The sequence below is a fragment of the Thalassophryne amazonica genome, chromosome 12 (genome assembly GCF_902500255.1).
Source record: "Thalassophryne amazonica chromosome 12, fThaAma1.1, whole genome shotgun sequence".
Lineage (NCBI taxonomy): Eukaryota > Metazoa > Chordata > Actinopteri > Batrachoidiformes > Batrachoididae > Thalassophryne > Thalassophryne amazonica.
The window spans coordinates 19,086,475-19,109,329 of record NC_047114.1 but is presented as its reverse complement, the minus strand read 5'-3'; the positions used below and the strand labels follow the sequence as shown (position 1 = coordinate 19,109,329).

At 39.7% G+C, this 22,855-nt stretch overlaps 1 protein-coding gene and 1 long non-coding RNA gene across 2 annotated transcripts; one reads left to right on the top strand and one right to left on the bottom strand.

The window, feature by feature from the left end:
- Nucleotides 1-1,640: 1,640 nt before the first annotated feature.
- ttpa (tocopherol (alpha) transfer protein) lies at nucleotides 1,641-17,054 on the bottom strand. The gene is made up of 5 exons (XM_034183798.1): nucleotides 16,842-17,054; nucleotides 4,353-4,506; nucleotides 2,785-2,978; nucleotides 2,189-2,299; nucleotides 1,641-2,086 (listed from the first exon to the last, which is right to left on the bottom strand). Exons 1-5 carry the CDS (start codon nucleotides 17,052-17,054, stop codon nucleotides 1,835-1,837), a joined length of 924 nt encoding a protein of 307 aa, XP_034039689.1. The 3' UTR covers nucleotides 1,641-1,834.
- Nucleotides 17,055-22,623: 5,569 nt separating this feature from the next.
- On the top strand, nucleotides 22,624-22,855 carry LOC117522595. Its single transcript, XR_004564252.1, has 2 exons — nucleotides 22,624-22,677; nucleotides 22,750-22,855. It is a non-coding gene; the product is annotated as an uncharacterized LOC117522595 (long non-coding RNA).

The following is a 22,855-nucleotide window of genomic DNA, read 5'->3' as shown; positions in this document are numbered from 1 at the left end:
ATTTATATTTACATTGCAAAGCAAATGTGTCATAACAACGAATACAGGACTGTCTCTCTTCCTCTCTCAGAGAGGAGGTGTGAGGCATTGATGTCCTTAGGTCCAAAATATGACATCATGGTTTTACAACCCCAGTTCAAATGAAGTTGGGACATTGTGTAAAATGTAAATAAAAACAGAATACAATTATTTGCAAATCCTCTTCATCCTATATTCAACTGAATACATCACAAAGAGGTGGAATTTTTTCCCATTCTTGCTTGATGTACGACTTCAGTTTGTTGACCATCTGAAGTCGTACAGACCTCAGCACACTTTTCCACTTTGCGTCTGTCCATTTCAAATGAGCTCGGGCCCAGAGAAGGCGGCCGTGTTTCTGGATGTTGGTGATGTATGGCTTTCGCTTTACATGGTAGAGTTTTAACTTGCACTTGTAGATGTAGCGATGAACTGTGTTAACTGACAATGGTTTTCTGAAGTGTTCCTGAGCCCACGTGGTAAGATCCTTTACACAATGATATTGATTTTGAATGCAGTGCCGCCTGAGGATTGAAGGTCACGGGCATTCAATGTTGGTTTTCGTCCTTGCTGCTTGGAGAAAGTTCTCCAGATTCTCTGAATCTTCTGATAATATTATGGACTGTAGATGATGGAATCCCTAAATTCCTTGCAATTGAATGTTGAGAAACATTGTTCTTAAACTGTTGGACTATTTTGTTCATGCAGTTGTTCACAAAGTGGTGATCCTCACCCCATCTTTGCTTGTGAGTGGCTGAGCCTTTTGGGGATGCTCCTTTTATACCCAATCATGACACTCACAATTAGTGTCCTCAGTTCCCAAACGCTTATTGAATGTTGTTAGAAGGAAAGGTGAAGTAACACAGTGGTAAACATACCACTGTCAGAGCTTTTTTTGAAACGTGTTGCAGGCATCCATTTCAAAATGAGCAAATATTTGCACAAAAACAATAAAGTTTATCAGTTTGAACATTAAATATCTTGTCTTTGTGGTGTATTCAATTGAATATAGGTTGAAGAGGATTTGCAAATCATTGTATTCTGTTTTTATTTACATTTTTCACAACGTCCCAACTTCATTGGAATTGGGGTTGTAGGAAACTCAGCTCAACTGTAAATTATTTCTCTATAAACTGCATAAATTGACAAGAAATGTGCTCTTTCAAATGCTGAACCAACACCAGGGCTGTTCAAGAATACTTGAGCATCCTGTCAATTTTTGTTTTTTGTTTGGTTTTTTTTGGACACACAACGGACTCTCAGAACTTTGTGATCTACCGAAGCATGTTACGAGGCGTGACAAGACAGGAGGTCGTCCTGCTGTACCTCTAGAAATGTAAGTGACAATTGCTTTTACACATGTGCAGATGTAAAACAATGAAAAAAAAATCTGATTCATGGTATACATATGCACCCAAGAAATGGGAGTTCTGGGGAGAAATCCAGGTGTGTTCATCCAATTTCTCATAATCAGATAACGGATGTTATTGGACAAATAAATTGTATTTTTACATGACCACTTAATAATCAGACGGCAATCGTATTTTTATGTGCACGTAAATGGGGACATTGTTGGCAACTTTCTGTCAGAGTTCAGCTGGACACACATGTACAAGTACGTTGGGCAGTTTGAAGATATTAACAAAATTAAAAGTTGGTTTCATCTGGGGAGGCACTTGACATTTCGATGATTAAAATCCGCCGGCGTAAAGGACTTCCGGTTGGCACCAGTCAATGTTTTAGATCACAGACCAGCATGCTCTTAGCATCATGAAATTAGATCCAATGAAAAACAAAGTCATCCAGGTATCAGCCATCACAGAGGTGCCACCCCATCAGGTGGGTTCTCTATTTTGGCCAAGATCAAACTGCCGGGGTCGACAGTTATGTCACCTGTTGGGTGAGCAGCAATCTGCTGCAGCAGCTTCTCTGACCGAAGCAGATGATTGGTCCAGTCCCGACAGGCCGTGTCTATATCAGGCCCCCTCCCTCCGTACTCTGCAGGTAGAACTGACGAGGAGAAGAATTCAGTCAAAGAGTGGTGAAAGTCAGCACCATGGATATGGATCTGTGCAGGAGACAGACAACAGCTGCCTTTGAAAGTTCTTTTAATGCCAAATCAACTGTTTGTGTCTAACTGCAACAGAGTGCCAGGAATGTTAGCGCTGACCCTCTGTTTGATCTTATCTGGCAGGAAGGGACGAAGCATGGCAAAGACTGGCTGGAAGAAGATCGGCTCGTTAACCAGATGGATTCCTCGCACTTTCAGTGGAAAGGAGTCCTAGAAAACACGGGTACAATCAGATAGACTGCAGACTACCGCCAAGGTCAGCAGATCTGTTTATCGGGTTTTAAAGGTGTGGGTGCTGTTTCAAAGTACAGCCAACATGGGAATCAAGTGGGAGGAATTATAAGAGAGTCATTTAAAGTGAGTATTAACACTTGTGTTGCACAAAATGTAAGAATTTCTTCCTTAACCAACGTCGAAATGTCCAACAAATTATTTTAAAATCCATTCATGCATCTTTGAGATATCCTGCCGACAACCAAAACAACAAACTGAAGCCGGAGCACCCTGATGGAACTCCACACTAAAAGGACCAGGCAACAACCCCAAAAAGCAATTGGTTATGATTTTTTTGTTTGACTGTTTACTTTCTGTTGACTGACAATACAATTAATGAAGCAACATATTTAAAACTAGACAAAAGGGAAACAAATGAAGGTTTAATAGTACACATGAAAAATTTCACGATCTCAACTTACCGCAAGTACAGAAGCTATCTTTTTAGCGAGGGAAGGGCTAATCTGCAGGGCGTGGCCGAACGTCCAACCCTGCAGGTCGAATATGACCTTGACACCCTGCCTCTGTGTTTCTGTCTCCATAGACAGGATCTCAGATGTCATCAGGCTGACTCTGAAAACCTGGAATGCTGACCAGTCCTTGTAGTTCCACTGACCTGGGCTCGGACAGAACACACACGTTACTGAAAGTCCAAAATAGCATCAGCAGGACTCACCAAGATGATATAAACACTGAATAAGATGTCTAGAGCTGAACACGATGCAAAGCAGCTGGACTGTGGAACTGATCCCGCCGCCAATCAGCCGGACTGTGGAACCGATCCCGCCGCCGATCAGCCGAACTGTGGAACATCTCCCGCTGCCAATCAGCCGGACTGTGGAACTGATCCCACGGGCAAGCAGCCGAACTATGCCATTTATTCATTTTCTAAACCCGCTTATTCCAGTTAAGGGTGGTAAGTCCTATATTGGCCCTTGGGCCCATTGGTCAATATAGGACTTACTTCTTCTTCTGTCCTTGGTGGACACGCGACCTTTCCATCATGTTTAATCCATATTGGCTCACAGTTATCTGAGTCAAATTGTTACAGCCCAGAGTTTGATATTTCAAGTTCACCCAAAGTCAAAGGTTGTCATCAATTGTAGGGTTGTATAAATGGTAAATGGACTGCATTTATATTATGCTTTTCCATCAGAACCGATCCCCTCGCCACGCAGCCGGACTGTGTCATTTATTCATTTTCTAAACCCACTTATCCCAGTTAAGTGTGGTGGGGGAGCTGGAGCCTTTCCCAGCAGTCACTGGGCAAGATGCGGGGTACACCCTGAACAGGCCATCAGTCTGTCACAGGACAACATACAGACAGACAAACACATTCACACCTACGGCCAATTTAAAGTCTCCAGTTCACCTAACCTACATGTTTTTGGAAGTGATTATGGTGACTGCGCACATGATGAGAATTAGCTTTAGGGTCATTTGCTTTCATGTCAGGGATTTGGGGGGTGATTTGTCATTTATAATAAGGCACTTTTATGAAAATCATTTGAAAAAATGGACATTTTTATATTTTCACAGGTTACACCCATTATTGTGAATATTTTTTCTGACACCCACCTTTATTTGGCTTTGTATGTGTCAAAGATCATCTGTGCCAAATTTGCTGTTTTTAATCACAAAGTGAATGATTCTTCTCAACTTACTGAATGGACAACATGAATATTATGTTCATCATCTTATTGCCAGAAACAGGGTATTAGGGCCACTATAGGGAGACACAAAAAAAGAGAGAGAGTAGGGAATAATGATAAAACCGGCTCGGCTGATTTTTGGCTGAGTATCGGCCATGCCAATTATCGGTATTGGCTAATTATTGGTCTATCCCTACAGAGAACCCAGAGGGATTATCGGCCCAACCGATTATCGGTCTATCCCAAGTAGGGAGGGGGAGGAAAAGGACCTTCCAAAATTTATGGAAACATGAATAAAATTTATTTTTGGAAAAATATTATATAATATATATACTCACTAATCCTGTAGAGGAGCACCCTGCTGCCAGTGTGGTCCCGATGTGGAAGAACAGCGTGGTAAGACGTGTTGAGGAGGCCCAGGACGGAGCTGGGAGACAGACAGCTGCTGATCTCTGGACTGTCCTTCCTCCACCGCTGGTAGTTCAGTAAGAGCTGCAACAATTCAGTGCAATCTCCCTTAAAACTCTCAGCACATCAGTGGACATTTTAAGAGAGTCAAAGCTACGACAACGACTTGCAGCAAGTATGTTTCTGAAAGGGATTTCTCACTCTGTTCATTCATTCATTTTCTATACCCGCTTACTCCAATCAGTGGTCACAGGGGGGACCCACTTGAACATGGGGAGAACATGAAAACTCCACACAGAAAGGACCAGGTGGGAAGTGATCCCACAACCTTCTTGCTGTGAGGGAACAGTGCGAACTACTAAGCCACCGTGCTGCCCCATTTTATTTAAATGGTTTTACAAATTAAGCTTTGGCACCGATAAGCTTGTCTCAGATAGAACTGCTAATGGGAAAGGTTATAACTATGCAACACAACACCTGTAAAACTGATGGAAGTTCCTTTTTCAAACTAATTCAATTTCAATTTATTTTCATTTACATAGTGCCATATCACAACAAAGTTGCCTCAATGTGCTTCACACAAAGTAAGGTGTAACCTTACCAACCCCCAGAGCAAGAACACAGGTGACAGTGGTAACGAAAAACTCCCTCTGAGGAAGAAACGTCAAGCAGACCAGAATCAAAGCGGTGACCCTCTGCTTGGGCCATGCTACAGACATAAATTATAAAACAATTCACAAAACGAATATACAGGAAATGTTGCTGGTGCGCAGGACAGAAGGGTTATGGATGAAGCCACACCTCAAACAGAGAGAAAAAAAAAACAGAATCAGGCATCATAAAGACAACAAATACAGTATAATTTGTCAGCATTAAGCAACAAAAAGAACAAAAGAAATACTAAGTTGATCACCGGCCACGAATCCTAAGCTTCACTAAAAGACCCAGAATTTAGATAAAGTTGAGGCCGCGGCCCACTCCGTTTACTACAACCCCAATTCCAGTGAAGTTGGGACATTGTGTAAAATGTAAATAAAAACAGAATACAATGATTTGCAAATCCTCTTCAACCTATGTTCAACTGAATACACCACAAAGACAAGATATTTAATGTTCAAACTGATAAACTTTATTGTTTTTGTGCAAATATTTGCTCATTTTGAAATGGATGCCTTCAACACATTTCAAAAAAGTTGGGACGGGGCAACAAAAGACTGGGAAAGTTGATGAATGCTCAAAGAACACCTAATTGGAAACATGTGAGTGTCATGATTAGATATAAAAGGAGAATACCCAAAAGGTTCAGCCATTCACAAGCAAAGATGGGGCGAGGATCACAACTTTGTGAACGAGAGGTGTCAAGTAACGAAGTACAAATACTTCGTTACTGTACTTAAGTACACTTTTTAGGTATCTATACTTTACTCCATTACTTATTTTTCTGCCTACTTCTGACTTCTACTCATTACATTTTCACACAAGTATCTGTACTTTCTATTCCTTACATTTTTAAAACAAACAGCCTCGTTACTCTTGGCTTCAGTTTAATGTTAATATATATATATATATATATATATATATATATATATATATTTCACGTCATGTGCGCCTGTAATCAACTATTCTGCAGCACGGCTTTGCTTTGAACCGTCAACCAATCAAAGCAGTGGTTCGCAGATTGAAGCAATGCTTCGACCTATTGCTTCATTTATTCTTTCTTTCTTTTGCTTAATTTTCCCCCGCTAAAACCCTAAAGAGCATACTTCTGTGAGTATTATTTACCTTATCTATGTTAAACCGACCTGTTATGGTCTTCTGAAACAGTTGATGTATTTTATAACTTAAAAACGGGAGCGACGCTAACGCGTTAGCATGTCTATGGCATTTTCAATGTTAAAACTTAGCATTAAGCAATTGCAGCTGTCATCACGTTCGGGTGCATTTGTTTTCAAATTGTAATATTTCTTAAATTTATTTTTGTTTATATATTAATAATCTATGATTATTATATACAATTTTAGAGAAAGAGGCAAAAAGAACCTGAATAGAAACACAACAGAAAATATAAAAGCAACTAACAATGAACATGCAGAAATAAATACATACATACATACATATATAAGTGTTTCCTGTGAAGACCTAGTGACTCTTACACCTCCACTTCATCCCTGTCGTATTTAATGACAGTTTGTTTCGGTCAAACCATATTTTCAATTTGTTAATTTCTTCAGTGATTTTCTCCAGAACTATCTGCCAAACTAGAAAACTGCTGCATCCTAGTAAGAGCAGAATACTACTGGAATGAATTTGAATAAGGAAAGTTGTGTTTTTTTTGTTTTTTTTCCTTCACTAAATGGATGCTGCACTCACTGCAATTTATTGTCTGGAATAGTCCCAGATTGCATTTCAGAGCTTCTACGTAGAATTGAAACATTTTCGTGCAGGTGGTGTTGGGGGGTAATTTTGGGTTTTGGGTCTTGGGCCACATGTAGAACGAATCAGTTTTTAAATTAAGCTTTCAATTCATATAGTGGCATCTACCTTTTTTTTTTTTTAAAGGTTACTTTATACTTTTATACTTTAAGTAGGTTTTGGAGCACATACTTTTTCACTTTTACTTGAGTAAAGAGGTCAAGCTGATACTTCAACTTTTACCAGAGTTTCTGTGCAGGCTCTCAGTTGTCCAGGTGGTTTCCATAGTAGAGAAGCTTGAATCTTCGACTGGACTGGGTTGCTTGACGCGAGGACGTTTCGCTTCAAATCGCAGAAGCTTCCTCAGCTAAAATTCTTGCTCTGGAAGTCTGACTTCTGTCTGACTCTTGTAGAGAAGAATAAAACAGAAGCCAACAAAAGCTGGAGTTTTAAACCTAACTAGACCCCTCCTACTGAGAGGCAGACTGCTATAGGCTAGTGACTAAACAATAGTTCTAATTAGCAACTATTGTGCTGTAGTTAGCACACCTAATGGCAGGACAGCTGTCCCTCTAATGATGGGATGGATGCCTTTCTGATGGCTCCCTTGATGATGTGAATGACTCATTACCATGAACAAAAGACTGAAACTCCTTTGACCTGAGTATCCCATTGTAAACAGGGGATAAAGCGTGTCTCAGACCCCCTCCCCGGTTAGGGCTGGGTTTCAAACGTTTCACAAAGAATGCCCCCTTGACCCCTCTCTCAAACCATTTCTTCTCTCTGGCTAATATTTTAACTTCCTTGTCCTCAAACGTGTGGTTAGTGTCTTTAAGGTGGAGGTCACACCAGACCACATCTGCCAACTCTTGGAGATCTGTCTCAACACCACGTATTTCCTGTTTAGGGGGAATTACTACAGGCAGATTCATGGTTGTGCGATGGGGTCTCCGGTATCCCCCATTGTGGCCAATCTGTACATGGAGCGAGTAGAGAAGACAGCCTTGACGTCTTTCACAGGCATCTCTCCCAGTCACTGGTTCAGATATGTTGATGACACATGGGTCAAAATCAAGCAACAGCAAGTTGAGGACTTTACAGAACACATCAACTCGGTGGACGCCAATATCAAGTTCACACGTGAGGATGCCAGAAACAACCATTTAGCCTTCCTGGACTGTGATGTTACGATTGGAGAGAACAGGCAGCTCCAGACAGGGGTTTACAGAAAACCAACTCACACTGACCAATATCTGCTCTTCAGCTCAAACCACCCCCTTGAACACAAGCTCAGGGTGATCAGGATGCTTCAACACAGAGCCCTACAGGTGCCCACAACTGCAGAGGGAAGACAACATGTCCAGAAAGCCATCACAGTATGTGGGTACCCACGATGGTCCCTGGACAAAGTGCAGAAGTCCCAGAGAACAAAGAGACCAGATAGACAGGAGATGGAGACAAGAAGAACAGGAGTGTCTCTCCCTTATTTAGCAGGAGTAGGGGAAAAACTACAGAGGATCTTCAGACAGCACAAAATCCCAGTTTACTTTAAACTGGTTAACACCCTGAGACAGAAATTAGTTCACCCTAAGGACATGATCCCTAGTTACAAACAGAGCAATATAGTGTATTCTATCAGATGTCAGGAAAACTGTAACAAACACTACATAGGTGAAACGAAGCAACCTTTACACAAAAGGCTATACCAGCGTGAAACGTTTGAAACCCAGCCTTAACCAGGGAGGGGGTCTGAGACACGCTTTATCCCCTGTTTACAATGGGGTACTCAGGTCAAAGGAGTTTCAGTCTTTTGTTCATGGTAATGAGTCATTCACGTCATCAAGGGAGCCATCAGAAAGGCATCCATCCCATCATTAGAGGGACAGCTATCCTGCCATTAGGTGTGCTAACTACAGCACAATAGTTGCTAATTAGAGCTATTGTTTAGTCACTAGCCTATAGCAGTCTGCCTCTCAGTAGGAGGGGTCTGGTTAGGTTTAAAATTCCAGCTTTTGTTGGCTTCAGTTTTATTCTTCTCTACAAGAGTCAGACAGAAGTCAGACTTCCAGAGCAAGAATTTTAGCTGATGAAGCTTCTGCGATTTGAAGCGAAACGTCCTCGCGTCAAGCAACCCAGTCCAGTCGAAGATTCAAGCTTCTCTACTATTTTACCAGAGTGTTTTTAAACTGAAGTATATATACTTCTACTTAAGTATCAAATGTGTGTACTTTTGACACCACTGTGAACAACTGCGTGAAAAATAGTCCAACAGTTTACGAACAATGTTTCTCAACGTTCAATTGCAAGGAATTTAGGGATTCCATCGTCTACAGTCCATAATATAATCAGAAGATTCAGAGAATCTGGAGAACTTTCTACACGTAAGCGGCAAGGCCGAAAACCAACACTGAGTGCCCGTGACCTTTGATCCTTCAGGCGGCACTGCATTAAAAACCGACATCATTGTGTAAAGGATCTTACAGCGTGGGGTCAGGAATACTTCAGAAAACCATTGTCAGTTAACACAGTTCGTCGCTACATCTACAAGTGCAAGTTAAAACTCTACCATGCAAAGTGAAAGCCATACATCACCAACATCCAGAAACACCGCCGCCTTCTCTGGGCCTGAGCTCATTTGAAATGGACAGACGCAAAGTGGAAAAGTGTGCTGAGGTCTGATGAGTCCACATTTCAAATTGTTTTTGGAAATCATGGACGTCGTGTCCTCCAGACAAAAGAGGAAAAGACCTTCCAGATTGTTACCAGCGCAAAGTTCAAAAGCCAGCATCTGTGATGGTTTGGGGGCGTGATAGTATCCATGGCATGGGCAACTTACACATCTGTTACGGCACCATCAATGCTGAAAGGTGCATCCAGGTTTTGGAGCAACACATGCTGCCATCCATGCAACGTCTTTTTCAGTAACTTCCCTGCTTATTTCAGCAAGACAATGCCAAGCCACATTCTGCACATGTTACAACAGCGTGGCTTCGTAGTAAAAGAGTGCGGGTACTAGACTGGCCTGCCTGCAGTCCAGACCTGTCGCCCATTGAAGATGTGTGGTGCATTACGAAGCGCAAAATACAACAACGGAGATCCCAGACTGTTGAACAACTGAAGTCGTACAACAAGCAAGAATGGGAAAGAATTCCACCTACAAAGATTCAACAATTAGTGTCCTCAGTTCCCATACGCTTATTGAGTGTTGTTAGAAGGAAAGGTGATGTAACACAGTGGTAAACATACCACTGTCCCAGCTTTTTTGAAATGTGTTGCAGGCATCCATTTCAAAATTTCAAATATTTGCACAAAAACAATAAATTTTATGAGTTTGAACATTAAATATCTTGTCTTTTTGGTGTATTCAATTGAATATAGGTTGAAAAGGATTTGCAAATCATTGTATTCTGTTTTTATTTACATTTTACACAACGTCCCAACTTCATTGGAATTGGGGTTGTAATAAAATTAATTTAAAAGAGTAAAACCAAGTGATTTAATGTTTGAAATTCACACTGCCCCCCCCCCCCCCCACACACACACACAAAAAGTGTGCATTATACAGCAGAGCTCTACATCAGTTCTGTCAATATCAGCATTTTCCTTTATATTTTATATAACACCTAAATAGATCCTTGTCACTTGATTGGTGGTTTGTAGGTCACGTGACATGGATCATTCATACCATTTGCTATGTTGTTCCATTTACCGTACAATTTTGGTTCTATACATTTTGTGCTAATGCACACCGCAACTACCCTGCACTCAAAGTAAGGGTGACGGTACTTAGCTTAAAAATAAACATGGCGTGATTTGTTTTGTGAGAGACGATGATTTAAACAAGCTTATTATGGTCAAGTGCACCCTAAGCCGTCTGGAGGCATTTGCGATATTCGCTGGGATGTCTCTAGCTGAAATACAAGCACAGTCAGATGAGGAGCTTGACAAATTTCTGTCACAATTTTTTGCTGGACTGAGAAAAGCAGACGGCAGTCCAGACATGAAAAAGTCAAGGCATCAGGTAAGGACTACATCGTCAGGATTGTTTTTGAACTATCTGACCGTTTTTGCAAGTTGACTGAGAACAATTTTGGATTGGATTGCTATTTAAAGTTTGTGTTGGACTGTTTGGAACCTCTTGACCTCAAACTACCAGTGACACACACCCAAATGTAAGTGCCTTTTGTCTTATTTATGAATGAATAAAACATAAAATGACAAGGATCTATTTTAGGTGTCATATAAAACAAATAACTAATGTTTTTTTAATTTGTGCAATGGAAAGAATATTTCATAAGATGAAAGATGAACTGTTCCATTCAACGAGGCGCATTGCACTCACAAATGTTCATTCATTTATATATTGTTCTTAGTTCAGATGACTAGAACATGTAAAACTAAAACAGACCAAACTACAATGCAGTTAACTTTTTTTTGAATGAATGAATGAATGAATTTATTCAGCACACACAGTCCAAAACAACAGAATTAACAGTGCATCCGTGTGCCTGAAAGGGTATAGGCAGAAGCAAAGCTTATTGACGCCTACCCCTTTAACCAAAAATAAAATGATCTGGTCCAAAAGGAGTGGGGGGGGGGACACCCATCTATTCCCACTCCCACTGTCAACCATTACAAACTCTTCATCTTAAAGGACACAATCCAAATGATACCGAACAAATTTACATTTACAAAGTTACATTTACAAATTTACATTTACAATTGGCAACACACAAAACTTATCGTTCTTCAGCAAATACATATTTTGAAAACATCAAGTCTTTATATTACTTTTTAAACTGATTGATATTTGGACATCGTTTGAGTTCCTCTGTCAGGTTATTCCATAGGGCCGCACATGGAAACACAGAAACCTTTCCTGGTCGTCCAAGTGTCAGCAATTTTAAAATGATACAAGCCCCGTAAATTATATTTTCTGTCTCTCTCAGTAAAAAATTCTTGAATTCTAAAGGGCACTTAATTTATTTTTCACTTTGTACATTAATTGAAGAGTCTTGAACAAAATCATAGCGTGTAGTTTTAATATTTGAGATTTAATGAACAATGGGTTGGTGTGGTCACGATAACCTGCATTATGAATTGTTCTTAATGCTCTTTTTTGATGAATGAATAATAGTTGCACTGTAGTTTTATAATTATTGCCTCAAACTTCAGCGCAGTAAGTCAGGTAGGGTGCAACCATTGAACAATATAAAGTATGTAGTGCTCTGAAATCAAGAACATGCTTTGCTTTATTTAATACTGCAATACTCTTTGATACCTTCTTTTGAACATTCCCACTGTAGCCAAGTGCTTGCTCACAGGGGGTCGTTTTGACAGTTGGGGTTTTAGATAATTATTGTATGGCCTTGCCTTACAATATAAAGCGCCTTGGGGCAACTGTTTGTTGTGATTTGGCGCTATATAAAAAATTGATTGATTGATTGATTGAACATGCTGAATATGAGCTTTCCAATTATGTTTTTCATCAATAACGACGTCTAAAAACATTTTCTTTGACACATTCTATGTTTATCTCTTGTATATTTAACTGTATGTATGTATGTCTTTTTTATTATTTCCAAATAACATTAATTTAGTTTTTGACAAATTTAATGATAATTTGTTAATATCAAACCATCTCTTTAACTTTATCATTTCAGTTACTAAATCAGATAACTCAACAATAACTCAAAATGTCTCGAGAGGAGAAAAAGCATGGGATGCATTTTCTGGCAACCCAAATTTTGCAGCTGTTCAGATCTGCCCCCCCCAGCAAGCACCCAAACCAAAAATGACTGTTACATGCATGAAATTCAAATTAGTCATCTAAAACAGACCAAATTATAACGGAGATAATGCCAATTGATGCAAAAGTGTCTACAGAAGAAAAACAAGCACAGGGTGCATTTTCTGGCACCCCCCCCCCCCCCTTTTTTTTGCAGCTACCAAGAGCAGTTTATGTGCAAAAGTAGAATTTAAATACTGCTTTAGAGAAGATCTTAAAATAAAGCAAAAACCTTTTTTTAAATCTTAATAGGCCAACAAAAGTCCCAGAGGCATGTTTCTATTATTTCTGGTGTCGTGTTCGTTAATCATGGATGACTGCCATATTCTTTACCAATCAAGAAAATTTATTGAAAACTTATACTGATAAAATTACAAGTACTGAGGACAGAGTTTTTTTGAGCGCTCATCGGACACAAACCCGCTGATTCCTCCGACATCTCTTTGTCTTCAGCTCTCTGGTTCTCCTTCGTTCAGGACTTTGTGTGCAACTCGGAAATATGCATCAGTTCTGAGAAAGTGTGCAGTTCTAAGAAAAATGACTGAGTTCTTCACACCCCGTCGTTGAAACAGCACAGTAAGCGCTTACAGATATCGAGGTGTTCACTTACATAATCTGTTTAGTTGGGAAACCCATATTGATAATTTGTGTGCACAAAGACTGCATTTTTTATGTTGACTCAGGGTGTTTGGTGTTGACCAGAAAGTCATTTATTATTTTATCGGGCAGTGTTGGAGAGCATCATTAGATACGGGATGGCGGTATGGTATGGGAACTTATCGGTTCAGTTAAAATCAAAGCTTTCTCGTCTGGCGCAGACGGCCATGAAGGTTATGGGAGGACTGGAACCCTTCCCATTCAGCCCATCTATGAGCAGTCTGTCTATAGGCAAGCACAGAAAATACTCTATGATCCATCCCACATCTCCACCAGGAGTATGAACTTTTACCATCTGGGAGACGATACAGACTCCCCAAGTACAAACTGAACAGATACAAGAACTCTTACAAAAAGTGTTACTGTGTTCTACTCAATTGTTTGGTGAAACATTTTTACACTTACAAATATTGAGTAAATTAAAAAGCTGTGAAATAATTAAAATATACTTGATCATCTTGGTAAATCTAAGTAAAAATATTGAGTATATTAGTCTTTTCCAAATATTCTGAATGAAATTTACCAAACAAATTAAGTATATATATATATACTGAAACAAATGCTACTTAGTTTCTCACAATGTATATTTCTGATTTTGTAAAGTGATTCCAGCAGATTTAAACTGGACACCACAATTTTCCATTAGACCAATGTAAATAAGTACTTTGAATGAAGTGCATTGTGTTTCACTTTTTTCAGTATATATATATATATATATATATATATATATATATATATATATATATATATATATATGCTCATTTGTTTCAATGAAATAAACTCAAATAATAGTTAAGATAAATTAACTGTTACATTTTTTGGCATTTCATTTGGTATATCCAACTCAAACAATCAACTGAATTATACACAAAGCCACTGAATTACTTTTTAGAGTGATACCTCAATTTGACTCTGGAATGCTGCAGAAGCTGTCCGGGAGCAGCGTTAGGGGCTTTGTGCACAGATATGTGTGTGTGTGTGTGTGTGTCTATATATATATATATATATATATATATATATATATATATATATATATATATATATATATATAAATTGTTAAGCAAATGCTAATTTGTTTCAATTAAATAAAGTCAAATAATAAATTTAAAGTTGAGATAAAATTAGCTGTTACATTTTTTGCCATTTCATTTGGTATATCCAACTCAAACAATCAACTGAATGTGTTCAGGATATTTTATTAAGTTAGTATTGCTGTTTCTTACTGTGATATACACAAAGCCTCTGAATTACTTTTTAGAGTGATACCTTAATTTGACTCTGGAATGCTGCAGGGGCTGTCCAGGAGCAGCGTTAGGGGCTTTATGCATGTGTATATATATGTGTGTGTGTGTGTGTGTGTGTGTGTCTCTACAACCCCTGGCAAAAATTATGGAATCACCGGCCTCAGAGGATGTTCATTCAGTTGTTTAATTTTGTAGAAAAAAAGCAGATCACAGACATGACACAAAACTAAAGTCATTTCAAATGGCAACTTTCTGGCTTTAAGAAACACTATAAGAAATCAAGAAAAAAAGATTGTGGCAGTCAGTAACTGTTACTAACTAATTTTCATCCCCCAAATTAACACCTGCATCAAATCAGATCTGCTCATTGACATTGACCCTATGTGTCTTTTTGCAAGGAATGTTTTTGCAGTTTTTGCTCTATGACAAGATGCATTATCATCTTGAAAAATGATTTCATCATCCCCAAACATCCTTTCAATTGTCCAAAATATCAACATAAACTTGTGCATTTATTGATGATGTAATGACAGCCATCTCCCCAGTGCCTTTACCTTACATGCAGCCCCATATCATCAATGACTGTGGAAATTTACATGTTCTCTTCAGGCAGTCATTATAAATCTCATTGGAACGGCACCAAACAAAAGTTCCAGCATCATCACCTTGCCCAATGCAGATTCGAGATTCATCACTGAATATGACTTTCATCCAGTCATCCACAGTCCACGAATGCTTTTCCTTAGCCCATTGTAACCTTGTTTTTTTTTCTGTTTAGGTGTTAATGATGGCTTTCGTTTAGCTTTTCTGTATGTAAATCCCATTTCCTTTAGGCGGTTTCTTACAGTTTGGTCACAGACGTTGACTCCAGTTTCCTCCCATTCGTTCCTCATTTGTTTTGTTGTGCATTTTTCGATTTTTGAGACATATTGTTTTAAGTTTTCTGTCTTGACGCTTTGATGTCTTCCTTGGTCTACCAGTATGTTTGCCTTTAACAACCTTCCCATGTTGTTTGTATTTGGTCCAGAGTTTAGACACAGCTGACTGTGAATAACCAACATCTTTTGCAACATTGCATGATGATTTACTCTCTTTTAAGAGTTTGATAATCCTCTCCTTTGTTTCAATTGACATCTCTCGTGTTGGAGCCATGATTCATGTCAGTCCACTTGGTGCAACAGCTCTCCAAGGTGTGTTCACTCCTTTTTAGATGCAGACTAATGAGCAGATCTGATATGATGCAGGTGCTAGTTTTGGGGATGAAAATTTACAGGGTGATTCCATAATTTTTTCCTCAGAATTGAGTGATTCCATATTTTTTTTCCCTCTGCTTGGTCTAAAAAAGTAACCATTACTGACTGCCACAATCTTTTTTCTTGATTTCTTATAGTGTTTCTTAAAGCCAGAAAGTTGCCATTTGAAATGACTTTAGTTTTGTGTCATGTCTGTGATCTGCTTTTTTTCTACAAAATTAAACAACTGAATGAACATCCTCCGAGGCCGGTGATTCCATAATTTTTGCCAGGGGTTGTATATACTCAAAAAGACTCATTGGATGAACTCAATTCAATTACGCGCAGAATTTCTATTTAATAAATATATGTAGCCCAACTCAAACAAAACACACCCATGCAAGATAATTTAGTTTAATTTATTTGGGACTACATATATTTATTCTATGGAAATTCTGCATATAATTGAATTGAGTTATCCAAAGAGCCATTTTTTTGAGTGTGTGTCTATGTGCATATGTACAAGTAAGGTGTGTATTTTAACTTATCTGTTTTAATCAGTTTTTTTTCTGTTTTAATATGATATTTTAATTGTATATTATATTATTGGTAACATGCAATATGCTGATGAAATTTCCACAGGCATGTAGTGTACTGTTTGTTGTTGTATTTACTGATTTTTTTGTTTGTTTGTTTTTTTGAGATATAAATGTTTGCAGAGCACTTGAAGTCCAAGACAAATTTGCCCTTGGGGATAATAAAGTGTATCGGGTGGTATATTTTCTTGTCACTGATGTGGACATCAGGTTTGTAGGTGCATGACACACATGATGCCACTAAAATAACTTCATGTGCAGAAGGTGCAGTTTTCATGTTGCAGGACAAATATTCCGTAACAGAACGAACGAACCTTTAGACTAAAACAAGTACGTTCAAACACTGAAAGTTTCACAAAATCGCCAAAACACCTTTGGACCCCAGAGGGTTCCATAAACGAACACCAATATTTCTGTTTATTGAACTACTTTCAGGCTTCCTTTCACTTTTCCAGCCCTCGGTAAATGAAGCCCAGACCCTTTGTGTTACCTTGAGGGAGAGGTCCAGGTCGAAGTCTCTGGCCCGCAGGAACTTGAGCAGAAAGCGGTCGGACGCGGTGCCGACACCGGGCGTGAGAGCGGCGCTCCGCAGAGACGCTGCCCGCCTCAGCGCGCTCACAAACGGCCGCAGCTGCTCTGCGTCGTCCGGCAGCTCGCTGAGCTGACGGCCGCTCACAGGCCGCTCCGCTCCGGCTGCACTCATGGAGGCGCTGCCGGTGACTGAGGATAGAACGAAGACACACCGTCAACCGCCGCAGCTTAAAACGGAAAAAGTCAGGAAAGTGGCTATTGGCTGTCCTTTTTTTTTTTTTTTTTTTTTTTTTTTGAAAAAATTTTATTTGGCATTTCAAAATACAAAAATGAGAACAAAATACAGCACATTTATCAATGTAACATCGAATATATTACATCTTATCAGTAAAAAGAAAAAAAAAGACCCAAAGAAATGTGAAAGCGTGTAAAAGGTAGAGGTGGGCGATATGCAGAATTTTGGTATTGATCTGATACCAAGTAAATACAGGCCCAGTATCACCGATACCAATACCGATAGTTTTTCATATTTAAGCTTCATAGATCCAAAGGATCCAAAAGACCTAGGATAGAATTTTGCCAAACATTGTACGTGACAACAAAATACTTTATTTATCACAATCAACATTTTGTTTAAAAAATATCACTCAACACAACTTAAAATCTCCTGAGGTAGAGGGCTGACTCGAGGAGAGTGCTGAGTGAGCGGGCCAGGCTGAGCATATCTGCATGCTGTTGGCTGGTGGCACTGAGCCACGTGATGGCACAACAACAAAAGACCAGAGGGGAGAGGGTGCGCTGCTCCGTGTTGTGTGACACAGCGCAGCACTGCTCTTACAGACAGAGAGTAGACTTTGATGAATCTGTGTGCGCAGCAGTCAGTGCGTGCGTGAGAGAAAAAAAGTTTGAGTATTGATCTTTTTACACGAGGATCATTCAATATCAATACCAGCATTGGTATCGATATTAGGATCGATCTGCCCACCTCTAGTAAAAGGCACAACAAACTCACTCAAGGTCCATGATAAGTGGGTTGCTGCGGATTTTACACCAACCGCCCTCTGGCCATTTTTGGCCGACGAAAACATCGCCAAGCTCAATACATGTAATTTGGTCACTTTTCAAAGTGGTCAGACTCGTCAATAAAGTCAATTTAATGTACAATGGTTCATTTCGGGTCAGCTTGGTGTATAAATGTCGTCGTTAGAGGCAGTGAGAGCTATCAGCTGGTTGATAGAAGCAAGTTAGAAACAAAACAAAACCAGCCGATTTCAACAAACACTCAATGCAACGCGAGCTTGTTTTCATCGGGCAGCCAGTTGCGGAGGTACGAATTCTCTCCTTCGGATTGGCCACTTCACCGGAAGTGACGTGGCTCTGCGGCAACCCATTTAGGGAATAACCCTGTTGTGTCTGATGATTTGCTGATGTTCATGCTGGTTATACGGCCGCAAATAGAGCTTTACCGGCGGCACATTAGCGGAGCTGTAAAATGGCTATTTGCGACCGTATAACAGCATGAACGTCTGCAAATCATCAGACACAAGGGGATTATTCCCCTTCTAATTCAGTTCCATCGTTTGCATGTATTATTTTTCTATAGGTAATTTGGTCGGCGAGGGTTACTATCAAGCCGAGGCAGCGTTGCTCCAACAGCGGTCAGGACGTGGAGTAATCCATCAAACATCAAATCCATCAAATGTGAAATGGTAATTCTGTATCAGAATCCACATAGGTACTTTCGTATGGTAGCTTAAATTTGTCCATTTAGCCGGCGGTGACAGTACACGACTTTCTCTTGCTCTCAACTAACAGTGCTAACAGCTAACAGTGCTAACAGCTAGCATCATGCGCAGCTGGTGTTCTGTCAAATTGTGCATCTTGTCGCATAAATTATTTATTTTATTTTTGCAAAATTGGGAGAAATGGGGGTAAAATGTAACGAAATGGAACAGACTGACCCAGTGGCTGAAGTTTCATCTCTTGGACACCAGATGGGGCACCATTGTTGTACTGAGCACATCTCACAAAAAACAAATATCAAACAATTAAATAAAAGTACTTATTTGGAGTCAGTCTGGGTCAGTCTGCTCCATTTCGTTACATATTACCCTCATTTCATGATTATTAGTCCACATTCCATCCATTTCATATTTTAGTATTTGTTGTCTTTCTGCCACCTGAATCTGTTTTTTTTCCCCTCTCTCTCTCTGTTTGAGGTGTGGCTCCATCCAGAGATGGGAGTGGGTGTCTTCTTCTGCAAGTCTCCCATCCTGTGCACCAGCATGGACTTCCAAAAATTCCTGTATATTTGTTTTGTCAACTGTGTCAGTAGCTTGGCCAAAGCAGAGGGTCACCCCTTTGAGTCTGGTCTGCTTGAGGTTTCTTCCACAAATCATCAGAGGGAGTTTTTCCTTAACACTGTCACCTGTGTGCTTGCTCTATCTAGGGGTTGGTAAGGTTAGACCTTACTTGTGTGAAACGCCTTGAGGCAACTTTGTTGTGATTTGGCGCTATATAAATTAAATATATTGAAAATTGAATTAAGTATTGCCTGACAAAAAGTGAGTAAAATCACCCTAAATATGTTTGGAAATACAAAAGAACTTTCTTCTGTTGATTCTTGGCCTGGACCTGACAAAAGTGACCCAATGATACAAATAGTGGAGGGACTCGTGTTTTTTTAACTTGTGTTTTTTGTAACAATACACATCGGAAAAGTTGGGCATATAGAAAATGCAAAAAGATCCACGACATCTACTTTATCTATTTCACAGCACCCTGAATGACAGGGTTTTATGTGGTTAACTTCACTTCATTTGTTAACCATTCCTGCATTTCAGGCCTACAACACATTACAATAAATACATCAAAATAATAAATAAATAAAGCTGGGATAGGGCAATTTAGGGTGTGTAATGATGTTTTAAATTTTTTTTTTAAATTATTTATTATTTTATCTCAAACAGACACTGTGAAATAGACATGAAAACTAAATCTCCAAAAACAGCACATAGTATTGATTAACAGGAAAAAAGAAAAAGAAATATGTTGGGGAAGGAGCAAGAAGAAGCAGAAACGCTTATCGACATGCTTAACTGTTCCAAAGACACCCCAGCCTACCATCAACATTATATAATTACATGCTTCATTATTAACTTATTAAATGTTTATATTTAAATTTTTCTATAATAAAATGTGCACCATCAGACATAATTATAAAGGTAAAATCTCATCGCTCTCATCTCATCTTCAACCACTTATCTGGAATGAGTCGCGGGGGCAACAGCTCCAGCAGGTGACCCCAAACTTCCCTTTCCCGTTGTAACAGTATATCTTCCCCCCTGGATATCGTCCCTCCTCCACCCCTTGCATAGCAAGTCTGCTGCAGTATTATCACACATTTCATCCCCCATTTTGAAGTGTCTGACCCCTTTTGTGTAAATTCTCTCAGTTCACATCTACAACCCCTGGCAAAAATTATGGAATCACCGGCCTTGGAGGATGTTCATTCAGTTGTTTAATTTTGTAGAAAAAAAGCAGATCACAGACATGACACAAAACTAAAGTCATTTCAAATGACAACTTTCTGGCTTTAAGAAACACTATAAGAAATCAAGAAAAAAAGATTGTGGCAGTCAGTAACGGTTACTTTTTTAGACCAAGCGGAGGAAAAAAATATGGAATCACTCAATTCTGAGGAAAAAATTATGGAATCACCCTGTAAATTTTCATCCCCAAATTAACACCTGCATCAAATCAGATCTACTCGTTGACATTGACCCTATGCCATGACATTGACCCTATGTGTCTTTTTACAAGGAATGTTTTCGCAGTTTTTGCTCTATGGCAAGATGCATTATCATCTTGAAACATCCCCAAACATCCTTTCAATTGTCCAAAATATCAACGTAAACTTGTGCATTTATTGATGATGTAATGACAGCCATCTCCCCAGTGCCTTTACCTGACATGCAGCCCCATATCATCAATGACTGTGGAAATTTACATGTTCTCTTCAGGCAGTCATCATTATAAATCTCATTGGAACGGCACCAAACAAAAGTTCCAGCATCATCACCTTGCCCAATGCAGATTCGAGATTCATCACTGAATATGACTTTCATCCAGTCATCCACAGTCCACGAATGCTTTTCCTTAGCCCATTGTAACCTTGTTTTCTTTTCTGTTTAGGTGTTAATGATGGCTTTCGTTTAGCTTTTCTGTAGGTAAATCCCATTTCCTTTAGGCGGTTTCTTACAGTTCGGTCACAGACGTTGACTCCAGTTTCCTCCCATTCATTCCTCATTTGTTTTGTTGTGCATTTTTCGATTTTTGAGACATATTGTTTTAAGTTTTCTGTCTTGACGCTTTGATGTCTTCCTTGGTCTACCAGTATGTTTGCCTTTAACAACCTTCCCATGTTGTTTGTATTTGGTCCAGAGTTTAGACACAGCTGACTGTGAATAACCAACATCTTTTGCAACATTGCATGATGATTTACTCTCTTTTAAGAGTTTGATAATCCTCTCCTTTGTTTCAATTGACATCTCTCGTGTTGGAGCCATGATTCATGTCAGTCCACTTGGTGCAACAGCTCTCCAAGGTATGTTCACTCCTTTTTAGATGCAGACTAAGGAGCAGATCTGATATGATGCAGGAGTTAGTTTTGGGGATGAAAATTTACAGGGTGATTCCATAATTTTTTCCTCAGAATTGAGTGATTCCATATTTTTTTCCCTCTGCTTTTTTTTTCCTGATTTCTTATAGTGTTTCTTAAAGCCAGAAAGTTGCCATTTGAAATGACTTTAGTTTTGTGTCATGTCTGTGATCTGCTTTTTTTCTACAAAATTAAACAACTGAATGAACATCCTCCGAGGCTGGTGATTCCATGATTTTTGCCAGGGGTTGTACAATTTCTTCCCTGCTTCTGTATTATTTGACCTCTCCACTTATGATTGGGTTAGGGGGTAAGATATCCTGACTTGGATATCTTCCCCCCAACCCCGCAAAGCAAGTCTGTTTCAGTTCAGTTTATTTTCAGTTTATTTTCATTTATATAGCGCCAAATCACAACAAAGTTGCCTCAAGGTGCCTCACACAAGTAAGGTCTAACCTTAGCAACGCCCAGAGCAAGCACACAGACAACAGTGATAAGGAAAAACTCCCTCTGATAATTTGAGGATGAAACCTCAAGCAGACCAGACTCAAAGGGGTGACCCTCTGCTTGGGCCATGGTACAGACACAGTTGACAAAACAATTTACAAAATGAATATACACAAAATTTTGCCAGTGGGCAGGATGGGAGGGTTACAGAAGTCATCACCACACCGCTGGAGCCGTACCTCCTCTTCTTCCTCCTCTTCTTCTTCTCTCTCTCGCCTCAAACCCCATCATACCGGTCTTCTCCCAGCAGGCCTTGCACTATGAATACCCTCCAAGCGCCCTTCCTGGACTCTATGTGCACTGTTTCTCCTCTGTCACTTCCACAGCAGGAACAGGAGTGGAAACAGGTCGGGAAAGAAAGCTGTTGTGACAAAACAAAGGAACGTTGTGAAATGTTTAATCTGTGCCATTCTGTTGATTTCTGTGATCTCCTGCATTGCAGATTGTAGATATATTGTGGAGTGACCCTCGAACTCAAGAGGGCTTCAGTCCCAACATGTTCAGAGGAGGAGGTTGTTACTTTGGCCCTGACATTACACATAAGCTGCTGCTCCAGCACGGGCTGCAGCTGCTTGTCCGCTCGCACGAGTGCAAACAGGAGGGCTATGAGCTCTGTCACGAAGGACAGGTAGACTCGTCTGCAGAAGCTGTTGAACTCACTCATCAGATGTGTGAAAGGTTTTATACGTCTGTGCTGTAGGTGATCACCATCTTCTCAGCCTCCAACTACTATGAAGAGGGCAGCAACCGGGGTGCCTACATCAAAGTGGGCAGAGAGCTGGTTCCCCGCTTCTACCAGTACCAAG

Excerpts from the sequence above, each read along its gene's own strand:
- ttpa (XM_034183798.1), bottom strand. The coding sequence starts at position 17,054 with ATGAGTGCAGCCGGAGCGGAGCGGCCTGTGAGCGGCCGTCAGCTCAGC. Across the intron at positions 4,507-16,841 it reads ACCTGGACCTCTCCCTCAAG|CTCTTACTGAACTACCAGCG; the intron begins GTAACACAAAGG and ends GAATTGTTGCAG. Across the intron at positions 2,300-2,784 it reads AGATAGCTTCTGTACTTGCG|GACTCCTTTCCACTGAAAGT; the intron begins GTAAGTTGAGAT and ends CGTGTTTTCTAG.